We start from the raw sequence: 27,353 nt of genomic DNA, 5'->3' as shown, positions 1-27,353 counted from the left end.
GCAGGGAGTGAAGAAAGGTAATATTGAATATACCTGTTTCAGTTTGCTGCGTTTTAGTGATCTGCGTATACTTTTCAGATTAACCAGTTAACCTGGAACTTTTCAGTATTGCATTGCTTGTAATTAAATTCCTAAGTTAGCCTTCCAGAATAACTGATGAAAAGTTGATTTTAAAATAAAACTAGTAAAAAAGTATGGTGCTTTTTTTCTTCGGGGAGGTTGAGGGAATATCTTCTGGAAACAACCCAGTGTCATTTCAAAAGAGCATGTGTAGAAGCTTGAAAGCTGGAAGGGTAAGTTACAAAGAGATTTCAGGAGAGGCATCTGCTTATAACATAGCAGCAACTTCTCTTCTGAAGAAAGCCAGTCTCTAAACCCTCTACTGTCTGAAATGCCTAGTGGCAGGAAATGAGTACAGCAGATCCAGTTGCCTTGAAGTGTGTAGAATATTCTGGTTTTATTGAACCTTTCAGTACAGAGGGTGGAGGAAGGGAAGGATGACAGCCCTCACATGTCCATGAAGGAAACAGAGGAAGTGGATAAATAAGAACTAAATGGAACACAGGTCTTAACCAAGGGCTGCTTGTGCTCCATGTACTCACCTCAGACAGCCTCCAAGTGTCTTAGATGTGTCAGAGTTGAACTTTTGAGTTTTAGTCTTAAACATAATAAATGTTTGTCTTTTTTTTTTTTTTTTTTTCAATTGTCAGTTGACTGTTTTCAGTCTTGTTCTGCCAGCACTCTGAGCTGATCAAAAGCTGTGTAACAATGTTAACATAATGATGTGCCTCATTTAAAAACCTGCTAAGAGAAAATTTACATTATCACGGACTTACTACCACAGTGTTCATATAGCTCTTGGATATGGCTCATGTATGGTTGACAAAGTATTGATAGAGGGTCTTAAGTCTGCTAATACATTCTGTAGGTGTACTTCGCATGTCAACACCCTTTTAATCCAATTATGACCTGCTTATAAAAACAGTTCTGTGATTAAAAATAACTTTTCTTAAACTATTACTAGTTCACATGAAATGCTTTGAAGTACAATGGGACCCCAAGAGATAAAGAAGTAGCACTAGTATAGTAGCACAAAGTATTGGAAAAATAAGCTTGAGTCACGCTGTCAGGCACTTCATATAAATTCATTGTGCTTGATATTAGCATGCCCTTGTGGGAAGTACATCTAATTATTAAAAAAAAATAATCAGGTTTTCTGATTGTAAACATACAAATGTAAATGGCTGTAAAAGAGTATTTGAAGATACAATTAGTTTGTTGGTCTGAATGTTGGAACTATACTGTGACAGTATTTAAAAGCTGTTAAAATTTTTGTTCTGTTGCACCTCCTGTTGGAATACAATTGAACTACAACAAAAGCCAACAAAGGATTGTTTTAAATGTATTCTGTATTAAGAGTAGGAAAAGACTACATTAAAAGTATTTAAACCTTTTAAATCTTGTTTCTTAAGAAAGACTGGTAATACATATTTTTACTGTCTTCAGACTAGACCATTCAAATTCTTGATATTAGCTATTCATCTGCAAGGTCAAGACACCCTAATCATAGCACAGATGTAAAACAAGAAGGTTCAACATCATTTCTAACTATTCCTGTTATTCCAGCAGAGGTCCTGGAAATACATCCTATTCTGGTGTTTGCAAAGAAATGAGAAAATAAATAGATATTCTGTTATTTGCTGAAGGTGCACCAAATACTGCTTCTTTTTTCTTTACTCTCAGTCTTTTTTGATGTGACTTTTACCAACAGTTGTCTGAGTTTGTGTATACTGAAACAAAAGGCGATATTTTGCGTTACTGTAAAATTAGTCAAACTAATAAAATGTAAATCTTAATATTTTAGAATTGCCTTATTCTTTTAGGTACTTGCTTCAACCAAGAGAAAATGGCAACAAGTCTTCTAAAACTGATGACTTGGGATCACTTAGATTAAATATTTGCTACACTGAAGACTGTGTACTTCCCTCTGAATACTATGTTTCTCTAAGAAACTTGCTGCTAAAATCATCAGATGTTCAGGTACTTCTGTTGAAAATTACTTTTAAAACGAAGACTTAAAATGAATTATATTGTCCTACGTGGGACTATGCAAAGAATTTTTTTCATTACTTCCGCTGCAACTCAGTAAGCAGCTTGTGTAGAGCATTTAGTTCTGTTCCAAACTACCAAAATTTTATTTTAGAAGAACCAACAAACACAGTGAAGTAACCAGTGCTGTCTGACTAGAAACAATTAAAAAAAAAACAAAAAAAAAAAAAACAAAAAAAACAACTTTCTACTTGTCAGTTGCTTCTTTCTAACACTGTCTTCTCCCACTTCTCCAGGGGGTTTTGACCCCTGGATTTAGAAGTTTCCAAGGAACATCGATTCATTATTGGCACTGACAGGGTGAACAATCACCTTTGTCAAAAATGGTTTGCTTCCGAATTGATGTCTAATTCCACCTCTTCTAAGTTGCTGCCATCTCCTCTAGTATGATATTAAGCATGAGTGGATGTCTCCCTTCAGACATAGTGACTAAGATAGAAGTGTGGTAGATAGCTAGCATAGCATTATGAGCCAGAAATTAAATTATAGTCACTATAGTTACTTGGTCTTTTACACAATTTCTTCATTTCAGCATTGAAGCATTGGCAGAGGAGAAGGAAAGGAAAGAGGAAGCCGTAACTAAGATTTTTACTAGCCAATATTCAAGTATGAACATAGCTTATTGGCAGTCAGTGGCTTTTCACTTAAATTTTTTTATATGTTTTTGTGTTAGAATTCCCAGCAGAAGAATGGGGACAGACATCTTAGAAGTTTCGAAACTGTAATTTAGTGTGCTCTAATTATAGTAAGGAAAGTCCTGTGAAGATATATGGCATTATAGTAACGTAGTTGCTTACTGCCTTGTGCTTGGATTTGTCAGAAAGCTATATTCCCACTCTTTGGGGAGGGTGGGAAGGGTGAGTAGACAGTGATTTTTATTCTTAAGTGTGGAACAGGTAATACCAATTTTTAATTAAATATTTATGTAGAATGGAAACGTAATTGTCATGTTATATAGCAAATGTCAAAAATTTTTGTTAAGAAGCTATGTCCCTCATTTTGCTAGATTTGAGTCAGATTTGTACTTTGCCATGTATAAGCAGAGCCTTTAACTACTTCAATTACAAAGTTTTATTCTGCTTTCCCACAGCCAATTTCCGCATCTGCTGCGTACATATTATGTGAAGTTTGTCGAGATAAGTATGATGCTGTTCTGCCTCTTGTACGGTTGCTACTACACCACCATAAGCTAGTCCCATTTGTTGCTGCAGTAGCAGAACTGGACCTGAAGGACACTCAGTATGTATTCCATGTTTAGTTATGTTACACCTTTTTAAATTATTTTTAGGGTTTTTTGGGACTTCACACTACAGCATTGATAAATAAGCATGTCAGATTTCTTTTTCTCGTTATGGAAAAACTGATACGCAACTTCTAATGTTAGTGTGTAAAAACATTCACTAACATCACAGTGAATCTGGGAATCAGTTACCAATTCATGGTGCTATTTTAGATGAAATTGATTGTCTGTAAAATATTCTTGGAGCCATTATACAGCTAAGCATAGCAAATTAGGAATCTAGAGTTGTCTGCAAGCACACAGTTTTTGTTTCAAAATATCAGAATTGAGCCACTCCAAGTTTTTTCTGGTCGGTAGATTGATACTGAATGTTTTGAAAAATTGCTAAGAATCTCATCCTCTTTCGTTCTGGTATATGACTTACGGTTACTTCTTTTCTGCAAGAATGCCTCATAAGTAAGTCTGTGTCCTCCTACGTGCCTTGAAAGTAGCAAGCACAGGAGATTTCCCACATAATCATATCTGTAGGAGGGTATGGTCCCTGGATTTGCAGCTCTGTGGTTAGGAGAGAAATGAAGTAGACCTGAGTAGTGGCTTCTGAGGTGCTGAGTCACGTCCTGTGGAGAAGTGGAAGGGATTTTTTCACCACAGGATTGTTCATTTTAAAGCTGAGTTGTTAAAGATTTAATTTAAGGTGAACCAATTCATTTAGAAAGAGGTGACTCGTGGAAAATAACTTTTTACATTGAATTTTGGTACGCATATTCCTTTCCATTATATTTAAACTGACAAACACAGATTATACTAAACCCATCAGATAAGAGATTTACAACTGGCTTCCAATTTCCTTCAAAATATGTAACAAATAACCTAACACAACTGAAGATTAAATATGTTTTGATCTAAACATGTCTGAATTTGTCAGTAGAGTGTTAGTAGTATGCTATTTTTTGTAGCTCTGAGTTTGCCAACCAGGAGCACTGGAAGAATAATAGTATACCACTCATACCAGTCTGGTACAAGTCTTCACTTTTTGGGGAGTTTTCTCCAATAGTTCTTTTTCACATTCAGCACTGAATTATAATTTTCTTTGTATAAAATTTCTGGGGCTTTCCTATGTGTTTATTTGTTCCTGGGTTTGCTAATAGTAATATCATGACCTTTGTTTATTCTCTTTCTGTTCATTGGGTGCCACTACAAGCTGGATAGCTAGGTTCTGAAATTTCTGACTGAAATACATGATAAAAACTTGTAATAACTTAATAGCAAGGTAAAATATTAATCAGATTTTTGTAGCCAAGTTCCCTTTTTTCCCCATTCAAGTAAAATCAATTCTTTTCTTCCAGAGAAGCAAACACAGTCTTCAGAGGGAATTCACTAGCAACTCGGTGTGTAGATGAAATGATGAAAATAGTGGGAAAACACTACCTAAAGGTTACTTTGAAAGCAGTTATTGATGAGGTAGGTTATCATGCTGAAGCTGTTTGCAGGACACTGTCTCTTTCATGGGCATTCTTCTTATCCCTATGCAGCAATAATTACTCAGATGAGGGAATTCTAGAGGAAAGTTAAATTGAGCATTAATGATTTATATTTAGTGGAGGGAGTTACTTTCTGTTTTTTTTTCTGTTGTAGATGCTTGAAAATCAAGTTGATGACAGTTGTTCCAGCCTCTTAACACACTGTAGAATTTTCCCATGTGATGCTTTATACAATTGATCTATATAAAAAAGCACACACAAAAGTGAGGATGGTTATTGCATGCTGTTCTGCTTGGAATTCCTTTAGAATTCTCACCCTAAATCTAGGAGGCGGTCCAGTTTTAAAGAGTTGTATTTCCACACATGCTATCTGAAAATTGGAACTCTTAAACCTCTGTTTGTTTCAGATATGTGAGTCTCCTAAACCCTGTGAAATAGATCCAATCAAATTAAGAGAAGGGGATAATGCAGAAATTAATATGGTGAGTTTCCTATTTTGTTTTTCCTAATGTAAGCTTTCTCAAAATCTCATAGGAAAATATTTTAAAAGGCAGCTCCGTATAATGGCAAATCAGTAACTTGAATTACTTATGTTAGTGGTATAGTTCTCTGATTCCAATGTAAATAAAGGAAAAAATGTATTTTCTTATCTCTGTTTAAAACAAAAAATGGTTTTCAGTGAACAAGGGAGGTAAAGCTAGAGAATTACACACTTCCTTACCAATTTGTTGGATATTGTGGTTTCTGATGTTCTACACAGCATCCAGGTGCTGAAGTAGCTAGTCAGTACTTTAATACTTTTCATTGAAGTTCTACTTGCTGCTTGCCTCTTCTTAGAGGATGATGTTAAAAGCATTAGTGGCTGCAACAAGCTAAACTAACATTCCTAGGGTTGCATGGGAAGTACTACTACTTTGTTATCTATTGTCAAATTACAAAAATGTCCTTTGATAGTTTTCTATTACCAAGCACTGCTTATGTGTTTTCATGTGTGTAGCATTAAATAATCTTTTAACACTAGTAATACCATATAAATATTACAAAGCTTTTAAAATACGCACTTTACTAAAATACATAGAGGAATAATCAGGCAATGTTTTGGAAAAAAAAAAAAAAAAAAGTGTTATGTTTGTGTTCAGGGAAAAGCCATAGTCAATGGTCTGAAAAATGACTTTTTTTCATAATTACAGGAAAACCTACGCTATTATGTAGACAAAGTATTCCGTGAAATTGTGCGGTCAAGTATAAGTTGTCCTACCCTAATGTGTGATGTTTTTTATTCTTTGAGGCATCTGGCTGCCAAAAGATTTCCAAGTAAGTGCTCTCTATGTTCAGAAAATTACATTCAGAGTAACATAATTAACTTCTATATTTATCTTATGGGCATTGTTAAAATTCCTGTCTTTTTTCATTACTGTGTTCTGAACTTCTTACCTCAACAATCAGGCATTTATTTTTTTGGTCAGACTGTATGCCTTAGTAAAGCCTTGTGGTAAATCAGCAATAATTATATGTATTTTCTGATACAATATAAGATGGTAGCAAAAAAGATGCCAAGATACAAGGTACTGGAAGAAATCCACAAGTTATGCAGGAAGCAATTTATTTGAAAAAGATAATTCAAATTCAGAAGAGCTGATCTGTTTTTATTGCTTCTAAGGAAGTAATACAATTGTGAAATACTCACTTTTTATATTCATATAATTGTGAAATTTTCACTTTTATGTTTATATCTAACTACATGAATGGCAACTATGTTGACTAGGACTACTACATTCATAACTTAAGTGTCCAGTGAAAAGCTTTACTACCTTAAAGGTCAAGGTAGAGCAGAGCATGGAGAAGATAAAATATTTAACGTATTTGGAATGTGACCAGAGAATTAGAAAACCTTTATTCTTTCAGAATGGTTTTAATATAAGAATAATGTGCTGGGTATGAGATACTCTGATGCTCCAGTCAATTAAAACCTAAAATGTCATCTGACAGGCTACAAAGGAAGGACATACTTTTTACTATCTGGGGCTTTCATTTGATTCGTGTTCATCACTGAACCTGGGGTCATAAATTCCTGTGGTTAAGACAGTTGTTTTAGAACAGCTAACTAATCTGACAGATCAGATTGAAGTTGTCATTGCATTAAGGATGTGTTCTCACTCTATTACACCCTAAATATACTGAAAATATTAAAGCCCTCAGAGCATCAAGATTATACAATACTGTGATTATAAAATCACAGATGCAGCTTGGAATTGGAGTTGAAATTGTTCATATGTGTTGACCACATTTGTTGTGCAGCATTAATGTCTGTGAGTTTATTAGTCCTATGGGTGAATAACCTGATAGGTCTAGTGTTGAGTCAGCTGCTACAGTATTTTCTCTTTTGGTTTAATGTGCATACAGCCTTATCTAATCAGTGCTGTATATGTGTGTGTATATATAAGTGCTTGCAACGATCTCATTGTTCCTTATAGTGGAGCTGATGAGCAATTTTTTTTCTGAGAACAGAACTTCTCTTCAGAGAAATAAACCCCCCATTATAAGTAGAACATTTCTTACCATGATCATCTTTCTCATTTCATGCGCTTCATTGATTTTTCTGCTCTATTTTAAAATATAAATGTCTTCTCTGACGTGATCTTCTTAAGAATTTTTATGTTGACTGTCTTCATTATTTCCTATTAAGTTTAGTGCATGTTACATTTCATCGTTTTTCTCTGCAGATGACCCTCATGTACAGTATTCTGCAGTGAGCAGCTTTGTGTTTCTTCGTTTCTTTGCTGTAGCCGTAGTCTCACCTCATACTTTTCATTTACGACCTCATCATCCAGTAAGTTTTGTGAAGCTTTGTTCTGTTTTATTCATAACTGTCAGATCTGTTTATCTGGGAAGTCATAAGCTACTTTCACTGGGCCCTTAACTGGGAAGTAAGATCACTTACTACGGTGCCAGGAGTTGGACTTGATGATCCGTATGGGTCCCTTCCAACTCGGGATATTCGATGATTCTATGAGGTTTTCAGTTTTATACCTCACCTGTGGAATTAAGACGTTTGCAGTTCTGGAGGCATCACATTTTTCAGCCTTTATAAGGTGTTCCCAAATGATGTAAAAGTGCTGCTTTGTTGGAATATCAAGATGACTCAGGGTTTTTTTAAGCCATATAGCGAAATAGTTTTAGTTCTTTCCACCGTGGAAGTTACATATTCAGATATCACTTTTACTTTTAAAACAGTATTTCCATTCTCGTCTTAAATAGAGATTGTAGAGTTCTCTGTAATTGATCTGTGCATTTAATCAGGACTCTGGTAGTTTCACTGGATTGCCAAATTTTCAAGTCATAAATTGTCAAGTACACGTACATAAAAAAAAAAAAAAAAAAAAATGAGATGAGAAAAAATACTGTTTTATTTTCATGTAGAATACAGGATACGTATGAAACCTTGTGAATGTGTATGAAACTCCAGAGGTTAGCTTCATTAGCTTATTTTATTGATTCGTGTATTATGCTTTTAAAAGAAAAATCTACTTAATGAGTTTGACATTATGCAGCTTGTAAGAGTAGAAGGAGATGATGGGAATTCATCACTTGAATGCTAGACGCTTTAAGGGGAACAGGAAGGCACCTCACTATGACTGCATTAATACTACTTTAAAATGCAAGTAGAGAGGTAGTAAATTAGGCAAAAGCCTTACAGACAATGTTTTAAGTTCCCTTTGTATTACAAACATTTCTAGTATTTGCACAGCAGTAATTTTAGTGTTTAGTTTTGAATAGTTCAGAAGCATTGGATATGTTGTAGCATTAGTAGGATGTGAGAGGTTTGACAAGATGTTCCATAGCGTGCTTTGAAAAAAAATATTTTTGCCTAAATTCTAGTGATAGTGAATAACATATTAAACAGTGTACAATAGATTTAAAAGAGATATATATATATATATATTATATATTATATATTCACAAAGCACAGTTAGCATTGAAGAACAGCACTGCTTTTGAATTTTTACATGGTATAATGTAATAATTTTTGTGACATTTTCAGTTTTAAATCAAAATTCTATATGGAAAAATATATAAAAATAACTTATTCATTTTGTTTTTTTATTTTAGGATGCACAGACTTCTAGAACATTAACTCTCATATCAAAAGCCATCCAGACTTTGGGGAGTTGGGGAAGTTTGACCAAAAGCAAACTTGTAAGGCTATTAAATTTCTTTCTCATTTCATACAGTTAATTTTTTATATGTTTATTTACGTCCAAATATCTTTTCTTTCAGTCAAGTTTCAAGGAGACATTTATGTGCGAGTTTTTTAAAACATTTCAAGAAGACAAATTTACTGAATCTGTCAAAAAGGTACTTTTTAACTATAACTCTTCTTATGGTTGATGTATTTCATCAGTCTTATTAAAGGGTTATGTTATTGTTCAGTTTTCTACTATGAATTCCTAAAAATTGCATTTCAGGTTTAAATAAATAAATAAATAAAAAATAACAGTTGTACATTGTGGACAAAGCTAATTTAATTTGGGGAAAAGTAGAAAATGAAACAAGCTTTATTAGATCTGCTGTTTAGGAAATAATTACAGAAAATTTGTGTATTTTAGTGGCATCCCTCCTTAAATTGCTTCAAGTCCCTATAATATATTTTCATTTATTGTGTTGAATTAATTGTTCTTGTACTAGGAGAAAAAGTACGTATGTATTTTCAAAATAGCTTTTGGTTGTTCATTGCTTCTGAATAATATTTATTTACTGTGTTTTTTTACTTAAGTTTCTAGATGATGTTTCCTCTACTGAAAGTAAAGAACCAAGTGGTCTGAGTGAGCCAGTACATCTAAAAGAAGGGTAAACACATCTTGAATCTGTAAAAAATTGTGAAAAATCAACTTAATTTTTTTCATTAATGCCAACATCAGATTAATACTTACTAAAATGTTTGACCTAACTAGTAATTACAATATCTGTTAGTTGTGATATTTTTTGTTAGTTTACAGGTGTCGGTGAAAACTAATTCTGTGAACTTCAGTAGTCGTATTTTAAACACTAGGGGGAGGATTAGAAGTTTAAAATCTTCTAAAAGTCTGTCTGAATTTCTGTTATAATTCAGTGTGTGCTTTGTTGATGGTTTATTCAGAATTGTAAAAAGCTATAACATAAAATTTATTTAGTATAGAATTACTTTACATACTTTTAAAGCCCAGTCAGCTAAATGCTATTTCTTAATAGTAGGCAAAAATCCCTACACTGTAATTGGCACACTTTACAGTAAATGATGGAATGCTTTTATAAAAATTGTTAAATTAAAATTGCTACATCTGAGAAATGAAGAAACTGTCATTTTCTGGTGTTCGTCAAGAAATCTGATAAATTGATTTAAAACAACATTTATAGGGAAAAAGGATTTGTATTCACCTGAGAAGCATGGTAAAGCCTTTTCTATGAAACAAGCATCTGATTTTAAAACAAGCAGTTAATGCATCGTACTAAGATACTAATAGAAATGAAGGACACAGTTGCAGATTAACACTAAATTACAGCAATTGGGAAGCTAATCTGTATGAGAAACTGGTGGCTGTTGCTCAAAACAGTGGTTGCCAGTGAGCATGCTTTTAAACTCTACTGAATACAATTTGTGTCTACTCCTGTTGAATTGGGTTCATCATCATTTCATTTTTATTCAGTTCTTGATCCAGATAATGCCAACTACATTCACATGTTCTTGAGTTCTTGATCTGAATAAGCAAGTACCTGCCCCCAAATTTACTGTTTTTCACACTTATAACTTGTTAATGGAACAGTGTAAATGATCACCATACTTGGAGGCAATCTTGAGGGCTTATTTTGAATAAATAGAAGTTTTAATTTACAATGAAGTAGGTTATATTACTCATCATGCGGTAACAATGTGTTCTCAGATGTTTTTTGAAACCTCTCTGGAAGACTAAAGTATCATTTTCATTGGATTCTGTTGTTACAGAGAAATGTACAAAAGAGCTCAGGGGAGGACTCGGATTGGTAAAAAGAATTTCAAGAAGCGGTGGTTCTGTCTAACAAGTAGAGAATTCACCTACCACAAACAGCAAGGTAAATTATGTATATTTTATGCCTGTTATTTTTTCAATATTTTCTAGGTGTTTGTATCTGGTTTTAGCTTTTTTTAAAAAAATGATTTGTTTTTCTTAATGCTCATAATGATATATTTTAGTTACCTTTTGCTCTGTTTATCAAATGCTCAAGATCTGAATTGTAGAGTCACACTCATCTTGCAGAAAGCTTCTGCAGCACAATTTACTGAACTTACTGTATACAGTTTAGACTTGAATACCAGAATAACTGGCTGTCAGAGATCCAAGATCTCAGATCTTCTAAGGTCTGTACTGTGGTAGTGAGTCTTCTTATTTCTTGGCTTGAGACCTTCTAGCCTTGGAATGCTGGTAGCTCTTGAGAGCCTTATTTGGAGCCAGGGTCCTGGGAATTTTCAGTTCAGTGCAGCAAATCAGAGAATGCATTTGCTTCTGCTCGTGCCTGCATTGAGGAATTTATTAAATGCTGATGCTTGTTATGTTGGAGTTAGCTACTGATACTGGAAACCTAAATGCTGAGCTGGCATGTAGAGACACAGGTTTCTCAGGAAAACCGTTGCCTGCTTGTTGGAAGGTAATTGAAGGTTACGTCACAAAATGTCTGGTTTTGATGACACTGGCATTGCATGAATTGGTGTTTTCAGCAAAATTCTGTTTCATCAGATGCTTTTTAATCATATCTGTTTAATGAAATATAATGATGTCTTGGTTGTGATCTGCATATAACTTCATAGCTGCTGGTTAATACTCAATTTTTAAAGTAGTCCACTGTAGGGTAAGATACAGACTTATCTATATGTGCATTTTAAAATTTGCCTTGCAAATAAATGAGCTTTTAAAATATATTTTTAAATAAGTTTTTGTTCATGGCACTGTGAAATGCAAGAATACGTATAATCAAGTTTTCCACAGGGTGTTTGCTTTAGCTGTTTGTTAAATATGCCGATACAAAAAATCCTGAAGGTGGTCCATGTGCTACAGTCTGTATTTACTTAGAAATGAAAGTTAACAGTTTAAAAAGTCAAAGAATTTTTTTTTATTTCTGCCTTTGGCTAGTTGCAGAATCAAAGATGTATCATGCTCATTAATACCATTCATATGAGACACTGTCTCATGTTATCATGTCACACATGATAACAAAGGATTATTAATATTGAGTAACAAGAAGGTACTAGATGCCTGTATTGCTCTAATAGTTGATTTATTCATGTTCATGCTTCCTGCAACTTATTTAAAAAAAAAATCTATTTACAAAAAAATATTTTATAATCTTTGTGTGGTGGTACACGTATGTGCATGTAACCTGCATTTGGATAAAAGGAAGCATTTTGGCATTTCGTGTAATACAGTCTTGATTCTATACAATGGCCTTTTTGCTGGCCAATCTCTCCTCTGGTGATAATGATAAAATGCGAGGTGAGGCATAGATTTGGTATTTGGCAAGAAGAAAACATGCCAAGCTTTTTTTTTTTAATTTTTAACGATGACCTTTGTTTAAAAAATGAAATCAACAGAATAAATAGCACTGTTTATTGTCATATGCTGTATGTCATATTATTGTTCTGTAGCCCACCTAACTACTGAGTTTTTTCAGTTTGCCACTTTAATGTGGCATATTAAGCAGGTACATTAGTGAGGAAATAGAACATACATTCCCTAATCTTACTTCCTGAGACTGAGTCTTCCCATTCTCATCATCAGAGTATAGTCTGATTTATGTACCTCAAAAATATAAATGCACATTTTGAGAACTTAGTATTGTAAGTGCACTGAGGTTGTAATATATGTACTGTAATTTGTTTCACTCTTGTTATCTGTTTAAAAAATTTTACAGATAAAGAACCGATCTTCACGATTCCAATCAAAAACATCCTTGCAGTGGAGAAGCTTGATGAGAGCTCCTTCAACAAGAAAAATGTGAGTCAAAAGATAGTTTATGTATAATTTTTGATATATTTTTCAAATAATAGTTTATAATTAGCTTAATTTACTCTTAAAAGTTTCATTAAAAAATCTTTGAATCAGGGGGAGGAGGGAAGCTGTATTCAGTATTTCCTAGTACTCTGAACGTGAAACAGCCTGGACTATTTGATCTCTGCACCAACTTTTCCGATTTTGACTCGTACCCCCCCTTCCCAAATTTTTAGAATGGCAGTTAAAACTCTTGGGACCGTACTACAAAGCACTTTAATATAAGGTGGTGGTAGTAGTAGTATGAATTGTATTATGTTCTTATGTAATAAAATGTAATATTACCAGACTTGTATTTATTCCTGTTAATGAGAATGTCTACAGTACCTTCAACAGTTAAGACAGATGTCCTTACAGCCTTGTTCTGGACCTGTAACACATCAGTATTTCTGTCAATATTTGAATCCAGAATTTGGAGGCTGTGATAAACGTGCAGTCGTTACTTAGGCTGAGGATGACTAAAGCAGAAATCTCTGGGAAACTTTTGTTACTCTCAAGATTAAAAAAATAATAATAATAAAAAATAATAACAATAAAAAAACAAGAAATTTGACATCACATTTAGAGAATAAGCAGAATATTCTTATTCTTTTATGACTTTTTTTTTTTTTGATGAAGTGGTACAAGTGGAATATAGGAAGCTGGTTTTGTGCGGTGGGATTTTTTTTTAGGGTCATTTAGGAAAATGAGAGGTGAAAAGTCTTTTTTCCGCCTCCCTTGTCTCGCTTCTAGTCTTAATATAGGTTTAAATTGTGTGAGACTTGAAATTTGTATTGACATACTCAAAGTTGCTCAATAACTAGATTTGTTTACTGGGCAGAATACATGTATTGTTGCATTCCTTCTACAGATGTTTCAAGTACTACATGGAGAAAAGCCACTCTATATCCAAGCAAATAACTGTGTAGAAGCTAGTGAGTGGATAGAAGCTCTCTGCCGGGTGACGAGATGCAACCAGAAGAGGCTTAATTTTTACCATCCTTCTGCTTTTTTGAATGGGAGCTGGCTTTGCTGCAAGGCTACAATAGAAAACACAGTGGGCTGTGCTCGTTGCACTGCGTAAGTTGCTTCTCAAATGAAATTGCATATGTTTTATAGGATAAATCATGTATGATTCACTGTACAACTTGAGAATCTGAAGAAGGCAAGGCTTTTGCTGTCTGCTTTAGGAAGTTACTAAAAACATTTCTTAGTATTGCCTGGAGTACTGGGCTTTAGTAAATCTATTGCTTCATCAGCCACCATATGAAATGTTAAAGGTAGCCAATTGAGTATGTAGATCAGAAATACTGAATGGTTAATTTCTTTCTATGCAGAACGAGGTATTTTGTAGCTAATGAGTTTTCTGTTGATAGTTATCTTGTATGCTAGTACCATTTTGGTAATGTAGAGGCGTATTGGTAGTAAATAGTTCTGGCAGTGTGTAGTGTATGGTGGTCTGGGAGAAAACATAACACTTCAGTTCTTTTTTTATGCCATGTTATGGTACTTCTGTGAATGAGAACTTGATATATGAAAGAGTTACGGTACACTTGGTTGTTTATTACCAATTCCTTTATTTCTCTTGCTGTGTTCTGAACTATCAATTATTGACTGTTCTAAGTTGTTTCCTGTGGTCTGTATTGTAACACTGACAGTCCAAAGCACCTTGGAAATTGGCATCTTAATTGTCTGTCCTTTAAGCTCCTAAAGTGGACAGTGGGTACAGAGGTTGTTGGGGGAAGAAATCAGTGGTAGTTACTTACTCTGTGGCAAACCTTCAGCTGGTGACGGTTTTTTCTTGAGGGCTGTTGTTCCTAGTGCAAATAAGAACAGGCATAGGAATTCTCATGTTTATTCAGATGCCAAGTGGAATGCAGAAATAGGACACATCTAAGTTATCCGTATGAAGTAATTGAAATACCTTGCTGCTGAGGACTCAGCCTGAAAGTCTATCACTTGCCATAATGGTGTTCTCTTGTTTTTATAAAATCACACTTTCATTTGACCTCACTTATTTTAAAGTAGTGTATTAGGAATATCAGTGAAATAATCTCAGATGCAGATTCTTACAAATCATTTGTATTGTGTAGGTATGTCAAGAAAAACACATAACTTATTTTCTCAAGTTGCTGATTTCTTAAAACAAATGCTATGATTATTTTTAATAAATTATCTTTAACTGGATTGCATAAGTTATAGACTAAAGTTTACAGCCTGGCCTCTAAAATTCAGTACAAATCCTACAAGAGAACTTTCTGAAAAATATGTAATACGTTTTTCCACGTTATTTGATTAATTCATAAATTAGGTTTCTCAACAGCTTTAAAGATTCCATTACTAACCAACTTTAGGTTGTTTTCGTCTTTGTTGTGCTTTAAAAATATATCTTGTTCTTCTGTTCTGGCTACCTTTCAAATGAAGTAGATTTGTAAAAACAGCGTTTAGTTGTTTAATGAAAGTTAATCTTTGATATTTAAAAAATATTTTTCTCTTGACATATGGAATAATAAATTCTACTGAAAAAAGCCTTTTTTGTTATGTCCTCAAAACTGTATACTCATGTTTCTGTAAGACTTGCAATGAATGCTGCATTTTGTGTAGCAATTGTGAAGTTGTCTGTGAGTGATAGGCATAATTAAAAAGCTAAGTATATTGAAATGGTATCAGCTTTTGCTTGCTTTCAAACTTTTAGAGTACTCGTCTTTTTTTTTTTTTTTTTTTTACATTTTAGAGATGTTCCAGCTGATACTCAAATTGAGATTGATGGAGACAGAGAGACAGAAAGAATTTACTCACTTTTCACTATCAACATGTCTAAACTTCAGAAGTTGGAAGGTACTGAAATAGTAATTCAGAAGAATTATGCTGATATTATTCAACTGTAGTTCTTTAGGTCCCTGACATCTCTTAGGTTTCTTAATGATTTACCTGAAAATAACAGAGACTGGAGACACAATATATTTTTGAGTCCTTAGTACTCTAGTATCAGACATTCTTCAGTCAATTCTTAACAGTAGTTATCAGATGAGCGCATTATTTTAATTATATTTGCTTGTAGGAAATCTTTTAAATAGTCTAAACAAAGAGACAGTAAGTATAGGCAGTTGCTCTTCTTTGTTCTCCTTTTCCTGATTATGGAATGAATCATATGTAACATAGCTGAGTTACAAGAAGGCATTGATTTCCTGTTAATGTGAACAGCAGGGAGCATGGATTCTCAAGATGCCAAATGAGTGGTGAATAGATACAGAACTGTAAATAAATCTAGTTGATGCTCTTTTCTGCTTTTGTCTCAATCAGCTCTATGTATAAGCTTAAGTAACATCAGTTTTAAGAATTTCAGAGTCCCCATTTATGTTGTAAATAGATCTGTTTCTTAATAATCAAAATGCTAATTGGGATATTTTGGTAACTTTTGTAGAGGCTTGCGGAAGCATAGCTGTCTATCAAGGTCCACGGAAAGAACCAGATGACTATTCTAACTTCACAATTGAAGACTCTGTAGCAACTTTTCATACACTCAAACAGATAATAGATATAGTAGAAAAGCTGAATGAATCACATGAAAAATACCAAAAGAAGAGATCATCTAGTGCTAAATATGGTAGTGAGTAAGTATCTTAAGAAACTTTTACGTATTGATAGTAAAGTAAAAAATAAAAATAAAAATTTAAAAATCACAATTAGGTCAAATTTCTTGAGGTAGTTAAGCTGAAGTTATATTTAGGCAACCTGAAAATATGGTACATCATTTGCTGTATTTGTAATAGTGCAGCTCTTCACCTGTTGTTAAGATTATAGGAAATGTTTCTCTGGCATGGGATTCCTTTGCGTTTGTTTTAAGACCCCATTAGCAACAAGTGTGTCACTTCCTTGCAAGTGTATTTTCTTGTGCACTTCAGATGGCAGTGGAACGGTCTCCTCGGGGCAGTGGTCATGGCACCCAGCCTGCTGGAATTCAGGAAGTTTGGACAATACTCTCAGACACATGGTCTGGTTGTTGAGAGGTCCTGTGCAGACCCAAGAGTTGGACTCCATGACCTTTGCGAGTCCCTTGCAACTCAGGATATTCTGTGATTATCCCTAACTGTCTGCCTACCATATTTTTTAAAATGTTACATATTTTTATTAAATTTCAGTTAAAAAAGTGTTAAGCTATCAAATTTTATATAACTGTAAAAATGATACCACACCCATATCTTTCATGCATACTTACTGTATTTAATGCACTTGTCATATTCAATGACAAATACTATTTTTGGTGAAATTGGGGAAGAAAAATTTTTAGTGTTTGTTGTTGCTCCAGAAGTGATTCTTTCAGTTCTCCTTGATCCTAGCTGTTGTCCATAAAACAACAGTAGTCAAGTTTTCTACTTGTTTCTTTGCATCAGTAATGCTTGAATCACCATAAAAAAGAATTCCAGAACAGTGTTGTGGTTTCCTTAGTTTAATATTTGAGTCAAGTTGTTTAGAGAAATTGACATTTGATTTAGAATTTTCACATGAAAGTAAATGAGATTTTTCCACAAATCATGACATTCCAGAAATAATGCTAGGAATTATGGGGGGAAATGCTTTGTTTAATAAATAAAAACTATATGATGAGAATTAGAAAGCAAATGTAAACCACTAAAAATACTTATATGTAATATTTTATTTCTTCCAGAGAAAATCCAATTGTTGGAAAGGTTTCCTAACCAAAACAAACTGTGGCACACTTGGATGAAAAAGAAACTGGAAATGTTCTTGGGGGTGTTGGTTTTTTTGTTTTATTTCATTTTGTATTTCATAACATGCATTTTTACAAAGTATTTAAAAATGAACATAAATGCTAGTTGTGTTGACAATCTATTTAATATTTAATAGAAAGCTAGCTACTTGGAAATCTGGTCTTAGAGTTGATCCTCATTTTGCTGAAGAACTTGAAGTTCCAGGTTCTTGAAGTAATAGATGTGAATAAAACTAAATGTTTTGCCATTGCTGTTTTATTGGAAAAAAACTTTCTAAACAGATAAGCTTTTTAATGGAACAAAATCAACATGGCATCTGTTGGTTGTATTGCATCTCTGAATACATGTATTACAAAATTGTATGAGTTTACCATGAGTGCCTGCCCTGCTGATAACGATCTTGAAATAGAAATCCCAAGCTACAGTGACATGGTAAAGACCTGAAGCTTCACATTCAATTCGTTTGACTTTTTTTTCTTATATTAAATTTTGTCAGGACTTGATTTTAACTACAGCTGAAGTTAGAACATCATGCAGTATGTTGCAAATGATCTGGACAGCAGTTACCAGTGTTAGTTGTTGGTTTTTTTTTGTTTGTTTTTTTTTAAAGTACTAAATAAGAAGAAATCAGGGAACTTACGTTGTGCCTCTTGTTTACATTTAGGGTGAGTAATACATGGAGTGACATGAGACCACTATTTTCTTTAGGGTACGTTTTTGTAAGGTATGTTTTTTTTTCTTAATCTGAAAAAAAATATATGCAGGGTAGCAGTGTTCTTTTTGAAATAATATTTGCTTACAGATAGAAGAACTCAAATGTGAACAGATTGTGGTTGAGTACTGATCAATTTACATCATTCCATATATGATTTTATTTTATTTTTTGATAAAACTAGCTAGGTCCAACTCAGCATTTGACTACAAATCTAATAAATAATCTCTATTATAATCACTCAAAGCACTTTAGATATCTGGACTATCCCAGATTATTTTTAGATACTTTGTAGTATCTGCTTTTTATGATCAGTTGAATGATCAACATTGTTTTGTCTTTAAACAATGCTTCAGTGAATATTTTTATATCTTTAGTTATATGGATTCTTATTTGCCACTTAACACAGTTTATAAACTGTCATTCTTGACTTCAGTAAAATTAATTTTTGCTCACTTCATCTGGGAAGTTAGGTTTGTGCTGAAAGAACTTCTGTGTATATAGCCAGGAAGAAGCAAATGTGGCAACTTTGCTTCATCAGTATTAAATACAATGGTACTCCTTGGAATATTATTTTTAATAATAACTATGTGTGGTACTTTTATTTTCAGAGCCTTTGCTGTGGGGTCTTTTGTTGTTGTTTTGTTAGTGTGTTTTTTACAATCGTGATTTGGCCAAATTAATTAGGAATGTAACTTACAAATAGAATAGAAATCCATAATGCTTGAAAACTGTAAGCTGTTTAAATTACTATACAATTGTAATACTGTCGTAGGGAGGCTTTCTGTGATAGAAGCAAGTTGGCAAGACAGGATTGAAATTTTTGAACGAATGAATGTAAGTATTGTTAGAAGAACTATTGATTTTAAAACCAGAGAAACTATTTTAGAATGTCTGGGATTCAGTACTATTGTCTGCAATATCACAATCATTTAGCAATCTCAATTGTTTTTGCCTTTCCTTCTTTTACACATTTAATGTATTCTAAGGGACTTTTGTTTGCCAACAGTTAAAAGGGGGCTTGAAATCATATGCCAAGAAATGTGTTTTGCCAAGGTAAATTGGATTTGTTTAAATTGCCATTAAAAAGCTGCCATAAAATAAAACAGAATGCTGTCAACTGTCAAAGTTAGTTTGTGCTGTATATCGATTGACGTTGTGGCAAAGTGTCTGTTCCTCAGACCTATGTTCTGTTGTTTTCAAAGTCCAGTTTATGGAAAACTAAATTGTATTCTGAGAATTTTTTTTTTTAAAAATGCACTTTTTGCTTTGATACTGGAATATCTAGAGGAAAAAACAAAGGCCATTGAATATTTGTGACTATTAGGGTTTAATTTCTCATTTTATAATGTTTCAAAATAAAGTAGGTGTTCTAGGATTTAATTAGGTACGAGTAGGATGATTAATGGTAAAATTTGCCTTCATTTTGATTAGTCTAGAAGACATTCAATAATTAGTTCTCTTTGGATTGTAAATTATCATTAGTTTTAATTTGTATTATGATGTATTGTTGAATGTATTTTTATTTAAATTTTATTTTCTTATCAAGACATTAAAATGTTTTGTAACATTGCTTGAGAATAACTCAAATAAATTACAACAAACTTGAGATGTGCTGTGTATTTCCTGTGAGGCCTGGATTTTTAAAATATCATTTATTTGAAGACTGGATGAATAGAGGTTTGCGTACAGGAGTTGGTTTTAACAAGGTAAATCTATTTGACAAAAAAGCAATAATCTAAGGGATTGTGCATGGTCATCCACAGTACTGTTGTGTTCTAATTTAAGTTTATGGTTAGGAGAAAATTACTTAGTATAACAGTGTTTATAGGAATCTTACAGTTCATAAAATGTTTGCTGTAACTAGTCTGTATTAAAGGATATCTAGCCCTGGTGTTACATGGCTAAATTTTCTTATTGATTGGTCTTTTATTACATGTCCAGTGTACCTGTACTAGCTATATAATGTCAGAGCTATTTTAAATATGGATATGGAAAAAAAAATATGCATATGGAAAAAAGTAGTTTTTATTTTCCATATGTAATCTATGCAGGTGTTTGTGTGTGGGGGGGGTGTTTTTTGTTATTGTTTCTGTTTTTTTCACAAGCTGTCCTTCCTATGCTTATGGGTGTTGTTATAAAGTAATTTCCTATAAGCATGTTTTGCTGTGTTGGTGTTTTGTCTTCATGTACAGAGAGCTGACCTGTTTTTCTTTACTGTTGGTATGGAAGCTCTTAGGAGTTACAGTGCAAACATTTGAGCTAATTTTAAAATTAATTTCGAAGTAAGCTGTATTAAGGCACAGTCTGATTACTACGTTCGTTTGCAGAGACTCAGGAAGCAGAGAAAACGAAAGATGAATTTGGAAATTCAGGAGAAATTTTTTGATGGACACTCCAAAAATTTGTAAGGATTCTGTGATGATTATAGGAGAGCAATCTATTATTTTCATGGTTAACATGATATCTTCTCTAACCATTATGCTGAGCTTTTTTCTAAACAATGACATGAAAAGGGCATTCCGTCTTCAGATCCACAGCTGCTGTGCTGATCATATTTTGAAGTTCTGGGTTGGGCTAGCAATCATAGATTCACAAGGCCTCCATAGCTAGAAGGTTCTTCTTCTTAAGACTCTAGATTTCTTGAAAAGTAGCATCCTAGTTTCTCTCTCAGTTCTAGAAATTTCTAAACAAACTCCCCCATGATCCGTGCAGGTAACTACAGCGAGAAAATATCTATAGTCTCTATGATGATGTGTAAATGCTCCCCTGTATATTTATCTTCATATAGAAGATACAGCTATAGGCTGTATATAGTAGCTAGAATCAATAACACATAAGAAACAAAGTATTTAAAGTTAATTTGTGCTTATATGTAATTTAAAATACAAATATTGCAGCATTTATTCACAATAGAAATTAATTCAGCATTTTTTTAAAGAGCATGCATATGGAATAAAAATCATGCCAATAAGCAAAAGCTCCCAGTAAAGAATAAGAGCAACTTATAGCAGAATAGAGAAATGCTTGCAGTTTATGTAAGGTTCTTCTGAGTAGTTCCAAAAGCATATTTAACTAAAGTTTTTATGATTTATTCAGATTAAATAAAACAGACATCATTTGATAGCTGTAAGGAGGCCATATCAGTTATTGTGTTGAGTCCTGATGAGACTGCTGCTGGAATAATGTCCATTACTGAGATTCAGCAATACAGGGCAGCTGATAAGAATAGATGAATACAATTGAGGAGTTTGAGTGCAGAGCTATAAGAACTGGGACTACAACCTGTCATTTGCCTACATTATTTAGTTTAAAAATCTAAATTTAAGAAGTCACTTGATGTACCTGCATCAAAGACTGGAACTTGAGAATCAGTTGTTCCACAGTATCAGAACAGAATAAGGTTTAACAAGATGCAGTGGCTGCACTATCTTATTTTTTGTGTTCAGGAAATGCAGAAGCTCTAAGAAATTTCTGTTTGAATTTGTAGACAACCATGCTGAACTGCTTTTTAAATAGCCTTTACATGAATAGATATTTAAGGAAGATAACACAATCCATATATGTAGACACCTTTGTAATCTTACTAGATACGATCCATTAAATTGTAATGACCGAGCTTTTTAACTATTTGAAGTCAGTTATTTTAGTATATTTAATATTGCAAATGTTGCAGCAGTTGTATATATAGTCTTGTTAAATTTCACTGAAAATATATATAATGTTTTATAGAAACATGAATTATATGCTTTTTCAATCAGTCAAGTCTTTTTTTTTTTTTTAAAGTGTTGTAGTTTTTGTTCCCCTCTTTCATCTTCTATTTTTGGCAATTCTTACGCAGTGAAAAAGAGAATCATAGAACAACTCAAATTTACTGTGTGACTTAAATTCAGTCTCTAAAAGGTAAAAATTTCTTACCTGGTCTCTCTTAGATAGCAGTGCAGAAAATTTTGGCTTTGGTTTCTCAAAAACGAAAAAAGGAAAGAAAACAAAAAAGGCAAGATATCCCCTGCTTTCCTCTAGACTGGTGTTTCAGTTATAAGCTCCAGTGTGTCAGGCAGCAGAGAGCTTTAACAATAGAAGGCTTCAAAGTGATGCAGGCTCACGCTGGTGGAGCGGATCAGTGTGCAGACACTGCACCCACTGAAGAGTTACCTCAGTAGCCGGCTAAGAGGCTTAGGGGTGGGAGCTCCATGTGCTTAACGCTGCCTGCAGCTTCTCTGGGACCCTGTGGCATCGCTGCTAGGTGACAGAAACCAGCCTTCATCAGGTGGCAGCAAGCAGGCTGTAGAATCAGTAAAGTCATCTACAACCAATACCCAGACCTGATGATTCTGTTGCGCCTTTTATCCATAGATCTTTGAAGTACTTTCCGAAAGAAGGGTAGATGCAAGCACAATGCTTTCTCAAATATTTGGTCATTTTAATCATCATCAGTGATGAACTGACACCTCAAAGGGGGACAGTAAAACCTGAGAGGGTGTGCACAAGTATTTTCCCCATATGATGATGCAATAGCTTATTTATCTCACAAGTTGTATTTAGTTCTATATATTTTTCTCCTACCTTTTCTCCTTATCTTGCTGATTTAGCCTATTGTAGAAGAAGGCAGTCAGACCAAATGTTACAGATTAGTTGATTATTTTTACAAGTATCTTAAATTGAAATAGAAATAATCCTGCTCCTGGGTATATGAGAATTGAAGACACCTGGCTGTATGAATGGAAAAATATATGTACTGTTGTAGGAATAGTAAAAATCTAACTTTTTGAATATAAAACATTGATATTTGTAACCTACATAATTCACCTCGCTTCCATCTGAGTACTTGATTGATTTCTATTAAGTCTTCACTGTCACTATTCTGTCACATTTACCTATTTTTATGAGTATACTTTGTGTATACTTATATTCTAGCACTATCTTGGTCAAAGTCTAAAAGTAGAATATTGGATCAAAATCAATAAATCTGTGAGGTTTATGGTACACAGGATGTAATGTCAGCAAGTGTGGGTAAAGAGAGGGATAAACTTTGCCTGTGCAGTACCTTCCTGTAATTTAGACGTAAGTAAAGGGGACTTTCCATAAGGCAAGTTCCCATGAGGCTTCCCTTGCTGATCCCACGGCCCACCCCGTGCAGTGCAGGATATGCTAACTGTGGTTAATGGAGTCTATACTCATACTGGGCAGGTTCTACATACCTGTAGGAGGTTACAGATATTAATTAATATTAATCTAAGGTATTGTCAGGTAGCACAATTTGTTTTAAATCTCCCACAAGTTTATAGGAAGTATCTATATTTCAAAATAGGTGTCGGGAGTGGGTATTCCTATTCCCCCTCATAACAGCAAAACAAGGTAACTTGGTTTTCAGTTCAGAATGCAGTTCAATTCTCAAACAGCTAACCTCAGTTAAAATATGCATAATTTTGTCTTTACAGTTAATTATTTAAAAGTTAACAGGATAGGAGGCAAGCTTTGAGCTTGAAAATTTAAACTGTCTGGAGGGAATAAGTAATGAGTGAGCTTTACTGGAGAGTAAAAAATCAAATTCTAGTGTAGAATTTGATAGTCTTCTGGGGCGTTTGTGCTATTAGTTTTGAGATTCTTCTTCAGAAATCATGGATGAGCTTGGGTATTGTGTGAAAAACTGAGACAATTCAAGGGTTTAGACCTAAGAAGCAGTTCAGCAAAGCCAGGAGCTGTTTTGTCTCTTGTAAGACAAGGTTTTCCTATTAAAGCAGAGAGGCTTCCACCCAGAAATCATTTACTTCTTTTATAAAATTTCTTTAAGGATTTCCCTCCTATAGTATAAGGTGTACTGGTCCGATTCATGAGTATGAGCAACACAGTGCATTTAAGAATCTGGAACGCCTGATAGTTCTCTGTCTATGAACTCCTACCTGGACTTCTGTAAAAATCGTGTGAAATCTCATGAGTATGTTGTCATATAGCAAGAATGGCAAACGGAGTAAAGAAAAATACATTATTGCTACTCTAGGTAGCAATAGTTTATTTCTTTATTTCTTCATGCGTTTCTGTCAGAAGACCTGTACATACTAGTAGCAAAGTCTATTTTCTGTTTTGGCAACTGCTTCAGGCAGCTTCAGTAAAACCTTAGGAATACCTACAGGTTTTGTAGCAGGTGATAGCAGATGTGCTGATACATGCTATTACCTGTTATGTCTTTCTCGATTGCAGCTCTACCATCTGCCCCTACTGAGGTCCTGGCTATAAACAAAGCAGTGTAATTAGTACTGGCCATTAATGGCACTGTTCAGCATATCCCTACTGATAAAAATGGCACAGAGAAGCACAGCCAATTCAGAGTGTAAGAAACAGTTTTGGCACAAAACTATGCTTAAATTCTTTTCTTTGGCAGATAAATTGATTTGACACAGTTCTTAACTGTTCTGATATATGTTAGTCTATTGACAGAGCAAACAGTAAGTGTAAAAATACAGTTCAGCATGTGAATTAGTTGGCCAAGATACACATGTACTTACATAACTGTTCTTTGCATTATCATAAAACTGACATTTCCATAACAGGTTTGTTATTAGTAAAAATAACCTTGGATTCTATGTTTCAGGATAACCAAGCTGCAGGGGGAGGGGACAAAAATCTCCAATGTTGCTCAAGGAAAGAAAAAAGAACAAAAGTCAGTTCATTTTTCTAGGTTCTTCCATTCTCAAAAGCTATAGAAGGCATTGAACATTGTTCCAAAGCAATCTGCAATAATTAGTGTTTTTAGAAACATGCATAGAAAACGTTCTTGCAAGATGAAGATAAATGTGTATATTCACTTGAAATGGGTTTAGGAGTATGACAGGAGAACTTTTATGGCAATTGTGAAAGTCTTCTGTTTTGAAATCAGGTGTTAAACACTTGGAGTTTTCAACAAGTATTCTTTGACATGGAGACAATCAGAATCGAATAAATCCTTGATGTATCCTTACTGTAAAATTATCGCAGAAATTTAATTAGTTATAAACTACATAATATAAAACAATATTCCAATTTTTTATACTTACTATTATCTGCAACCCCTTATACTTGCTAAGCAAATTGTTTCCCTATTCTATAACATGCAGTTGGCTTAGCAGCTCTAATTCTAACTGAACAATCACTTGATGAACTATAAGGAACTTAGTTCAATTTCCTATATTTAGATAAATAGATACATTAGACATGAGCAAATACAGTCTTCCTCTACCCCATCTGAAGTAATTGTTTTTTATTTGCATATAAAAATGGTGGAAAAGTACACAGGGAAAATTCACTGAAAGAACAGTATTTTGTGCCACTCTCCCATGTGCCACATTTGCAATGTTCCCTGTTGTTAGGGAACAGATGAATTCTAGAGTGTATATTAAAAGTTTTTATTTCTATTTACTTCTTATTACTCTGTAGCATGCACAAAGCTGGATGGATGTACCACACACACCTTTTCAACACTAGCTGTAATTACGTTCCAAGAGTGATGCATGGTCCACAAAACAACTAGTAACGCTTTCCTTCTCAGCAACTTGAACTCTTGTTGTTGTCTGCTATACCAGGAAAGCAGAAAAGAAGTTTGAATTTAGAATGTCAAACCAATGTGAGTTTTGTCATTGATTATATTCAGCATAACTGAAGGTAGGAGCCATTCTGATTTTAAATAAGAGTTCTATAAATAAAGGCTCTGTAGTTCCTCAAATTAAAATCTGGATTTGATTATGGATCATGACATCCAGGTTATCTTAAATTGCCCTTTCTCAATTTTAAAATTTAGGTCAACTTTGTACATATTAAAGTATTTCTCTTACCATATAAGAGCTGAATAACAAAGATAACTGATAATTGGAAAAATACACTTCTTGATGGAATGATAGCTTGAGTGGTAAAAGTGTATTAAGAAATGCAATCTTTGCCCTTCCCTTCCTATAAAACTGTTTTTGACTCCGTACTATATACCATATTCTTATACATCCTTATTGCTGCGCCTGTATAATCATATATACCCTGGCTGTGATGATCAGCAGCTGCTGTTATTGAATGGAAATTGGCAAAAAACAAAAAGTTCTGAAACCTCCAACTCAGCAACATTTCTGCTGGGCATGTATGTTGTGTTTTTTTTTTTTTAAGTGGTGGAAAGAAACAACTTCTCAAGTTAGTAAGCAGTGATCTAGCCTAGTTCTTCAAGTTTAGCAGTACAATCTAATACTGATCCAGAACTTGACTGCTGCTCGTACAGCACAGTGGTGATAACTACTAATGTTGGTGCTTTTCCAGTATTGGGTACGTTTAAGATCTTGCCCTAACCAGCAACGTAAGTGCAATTGTCTGGAGTAATTTGGTTCTGCAAACCAATGCTGAAAGTTCAGCCCAACCACCACACCCAGCATGGACGTAACCTTTAACCAAATGTTAAAGTTAAAAGATTAATCTAAGTTCCTGTTATCTTATAAAATAGTCTGTTGTTTGGCTTTGTTCTTATCTATACTTTGAAAGTCCAATTTTTAAGATGTTTATGAATTGTGTATGTAACTATTTTATATACAGATGTATCAGTATGTACGGAGTATGCCATTTTTCAATATAAACGGCCATTTTAAAACTTCCTTTTGGCTTTTTAGTTTCTCTTAACTCATTTATTTTCTGCTGGCATTATGTCCCCTCACACATTCAAGCTGGGAAGTTCCGTGTGTCCTGCTCTGATGTTAGGAAGTGGCCTGCATCATCTAAGTGTTAGTGTTGCATAAGAAGACTGACATTTCAGAGATAATATGAAAATTCCTTTAATCTCAGGAGTGTATTTGGCAGTTTCAGGCACGTTTTAGGTGTTGTGGGCTCCCTGTTCGAGTCCGTTCCCTCCTCCCCAGTCACCCTACGGCTGTAAGCGCTGCGGTGGCAGCCGGGGTGCCTTCCGCCTCCTGGCAGCGCGGCTGCGGGGCAGGTTCCCCGTTGCGCTGAGGGCCCTTTCCTGCCTCCTGCGGCCTCCTCGGAGCACCAGGCCCGGGGCCGGGGCCGGGAGGTGGCGCCGCAGCCCCGCTCAGCCGC

General features: G+C 34.2%; 1 protein-coding gene across 2 annotated transcripts in view; it reads left to right on the top strand.

The window, feature by feature from the left end:
- The window catches only part of RASA2 (RAS p21 protein activator 2), a 51,417-nt gene extending 31,497 nt beyond the window's left edge, over positions 1-19,920 (top strand). For both annotated transcript variants that reach the window (XM_084530126.1, XM_084530127.1), the window contains exons 10-24: positions 1,884-2,040; positions 3,200-3,348; positions 4,696-4,810; positions 5,238-5,312; positions 6,021-6,144; positions 7,554-7,660; positions 8,941-9,027; positions 9,109-9,186; positions 9,605-9,678; positions 10,811-10,917; positions 12,751-12,833; positions 13,738-13,946; positions 15,601-15,704; positions 16,291-16,480; positions 17,536-19,920. In XM_084530126.1, coding sequence (XP_084386252.1) covers positions 1,884-2,040; positions 3,200-3,348; positions 4,696-4,810; positions 5,238-5,312; positions 6,021-6,144; positions 7,554-7,660; positions 8,941-9,027; positions 9,109-9,186; positions 9,605-9,678; positions 10,811-10,917; positions 12,751-12,833; positions 13,738-13,946; positions 15,601-15,704; positions 16,291-16,480; positions 17,536-17,566 — 1,690 coding nt within the window. In that variant the 3' untranslated portion in view covers positions 17,567-19,920. The remainder of the gene's footprint in view (positions 1-1,883; positions 2,041-3,199; positions 3,349-4,695; positions 4,811-5,237; positions 5,313-6,020; positions 6,145-7,553; positions 7,661-8,940; positions 9,028-9,108; positions 9,187-9,604; positions 9,679-10,810; positions 10,918-12,750; positions 12,834-13,737; positions 13,947-15,600; positions 15,705-16,290; positions 16,481-17,535) is intronic.
- Positions 19,921-27,353: the final 7,433 nt, after the last annotated feature.

The sequence above is a fragment of the Aythya ferina genome (assembly GCF_964211825.1).
Source record: "Aythya ferina genome assembly, chromosome: 9".
NCBI classification, from domain to species: Eukaryota; Metazoa; Chordata; class Aves; order Anseriformes; family Anatidae; genus Aythya; species Aythya ferina.
This window is presented reverse-complemented; position numbering and strand designations above follow the sequence as displayed.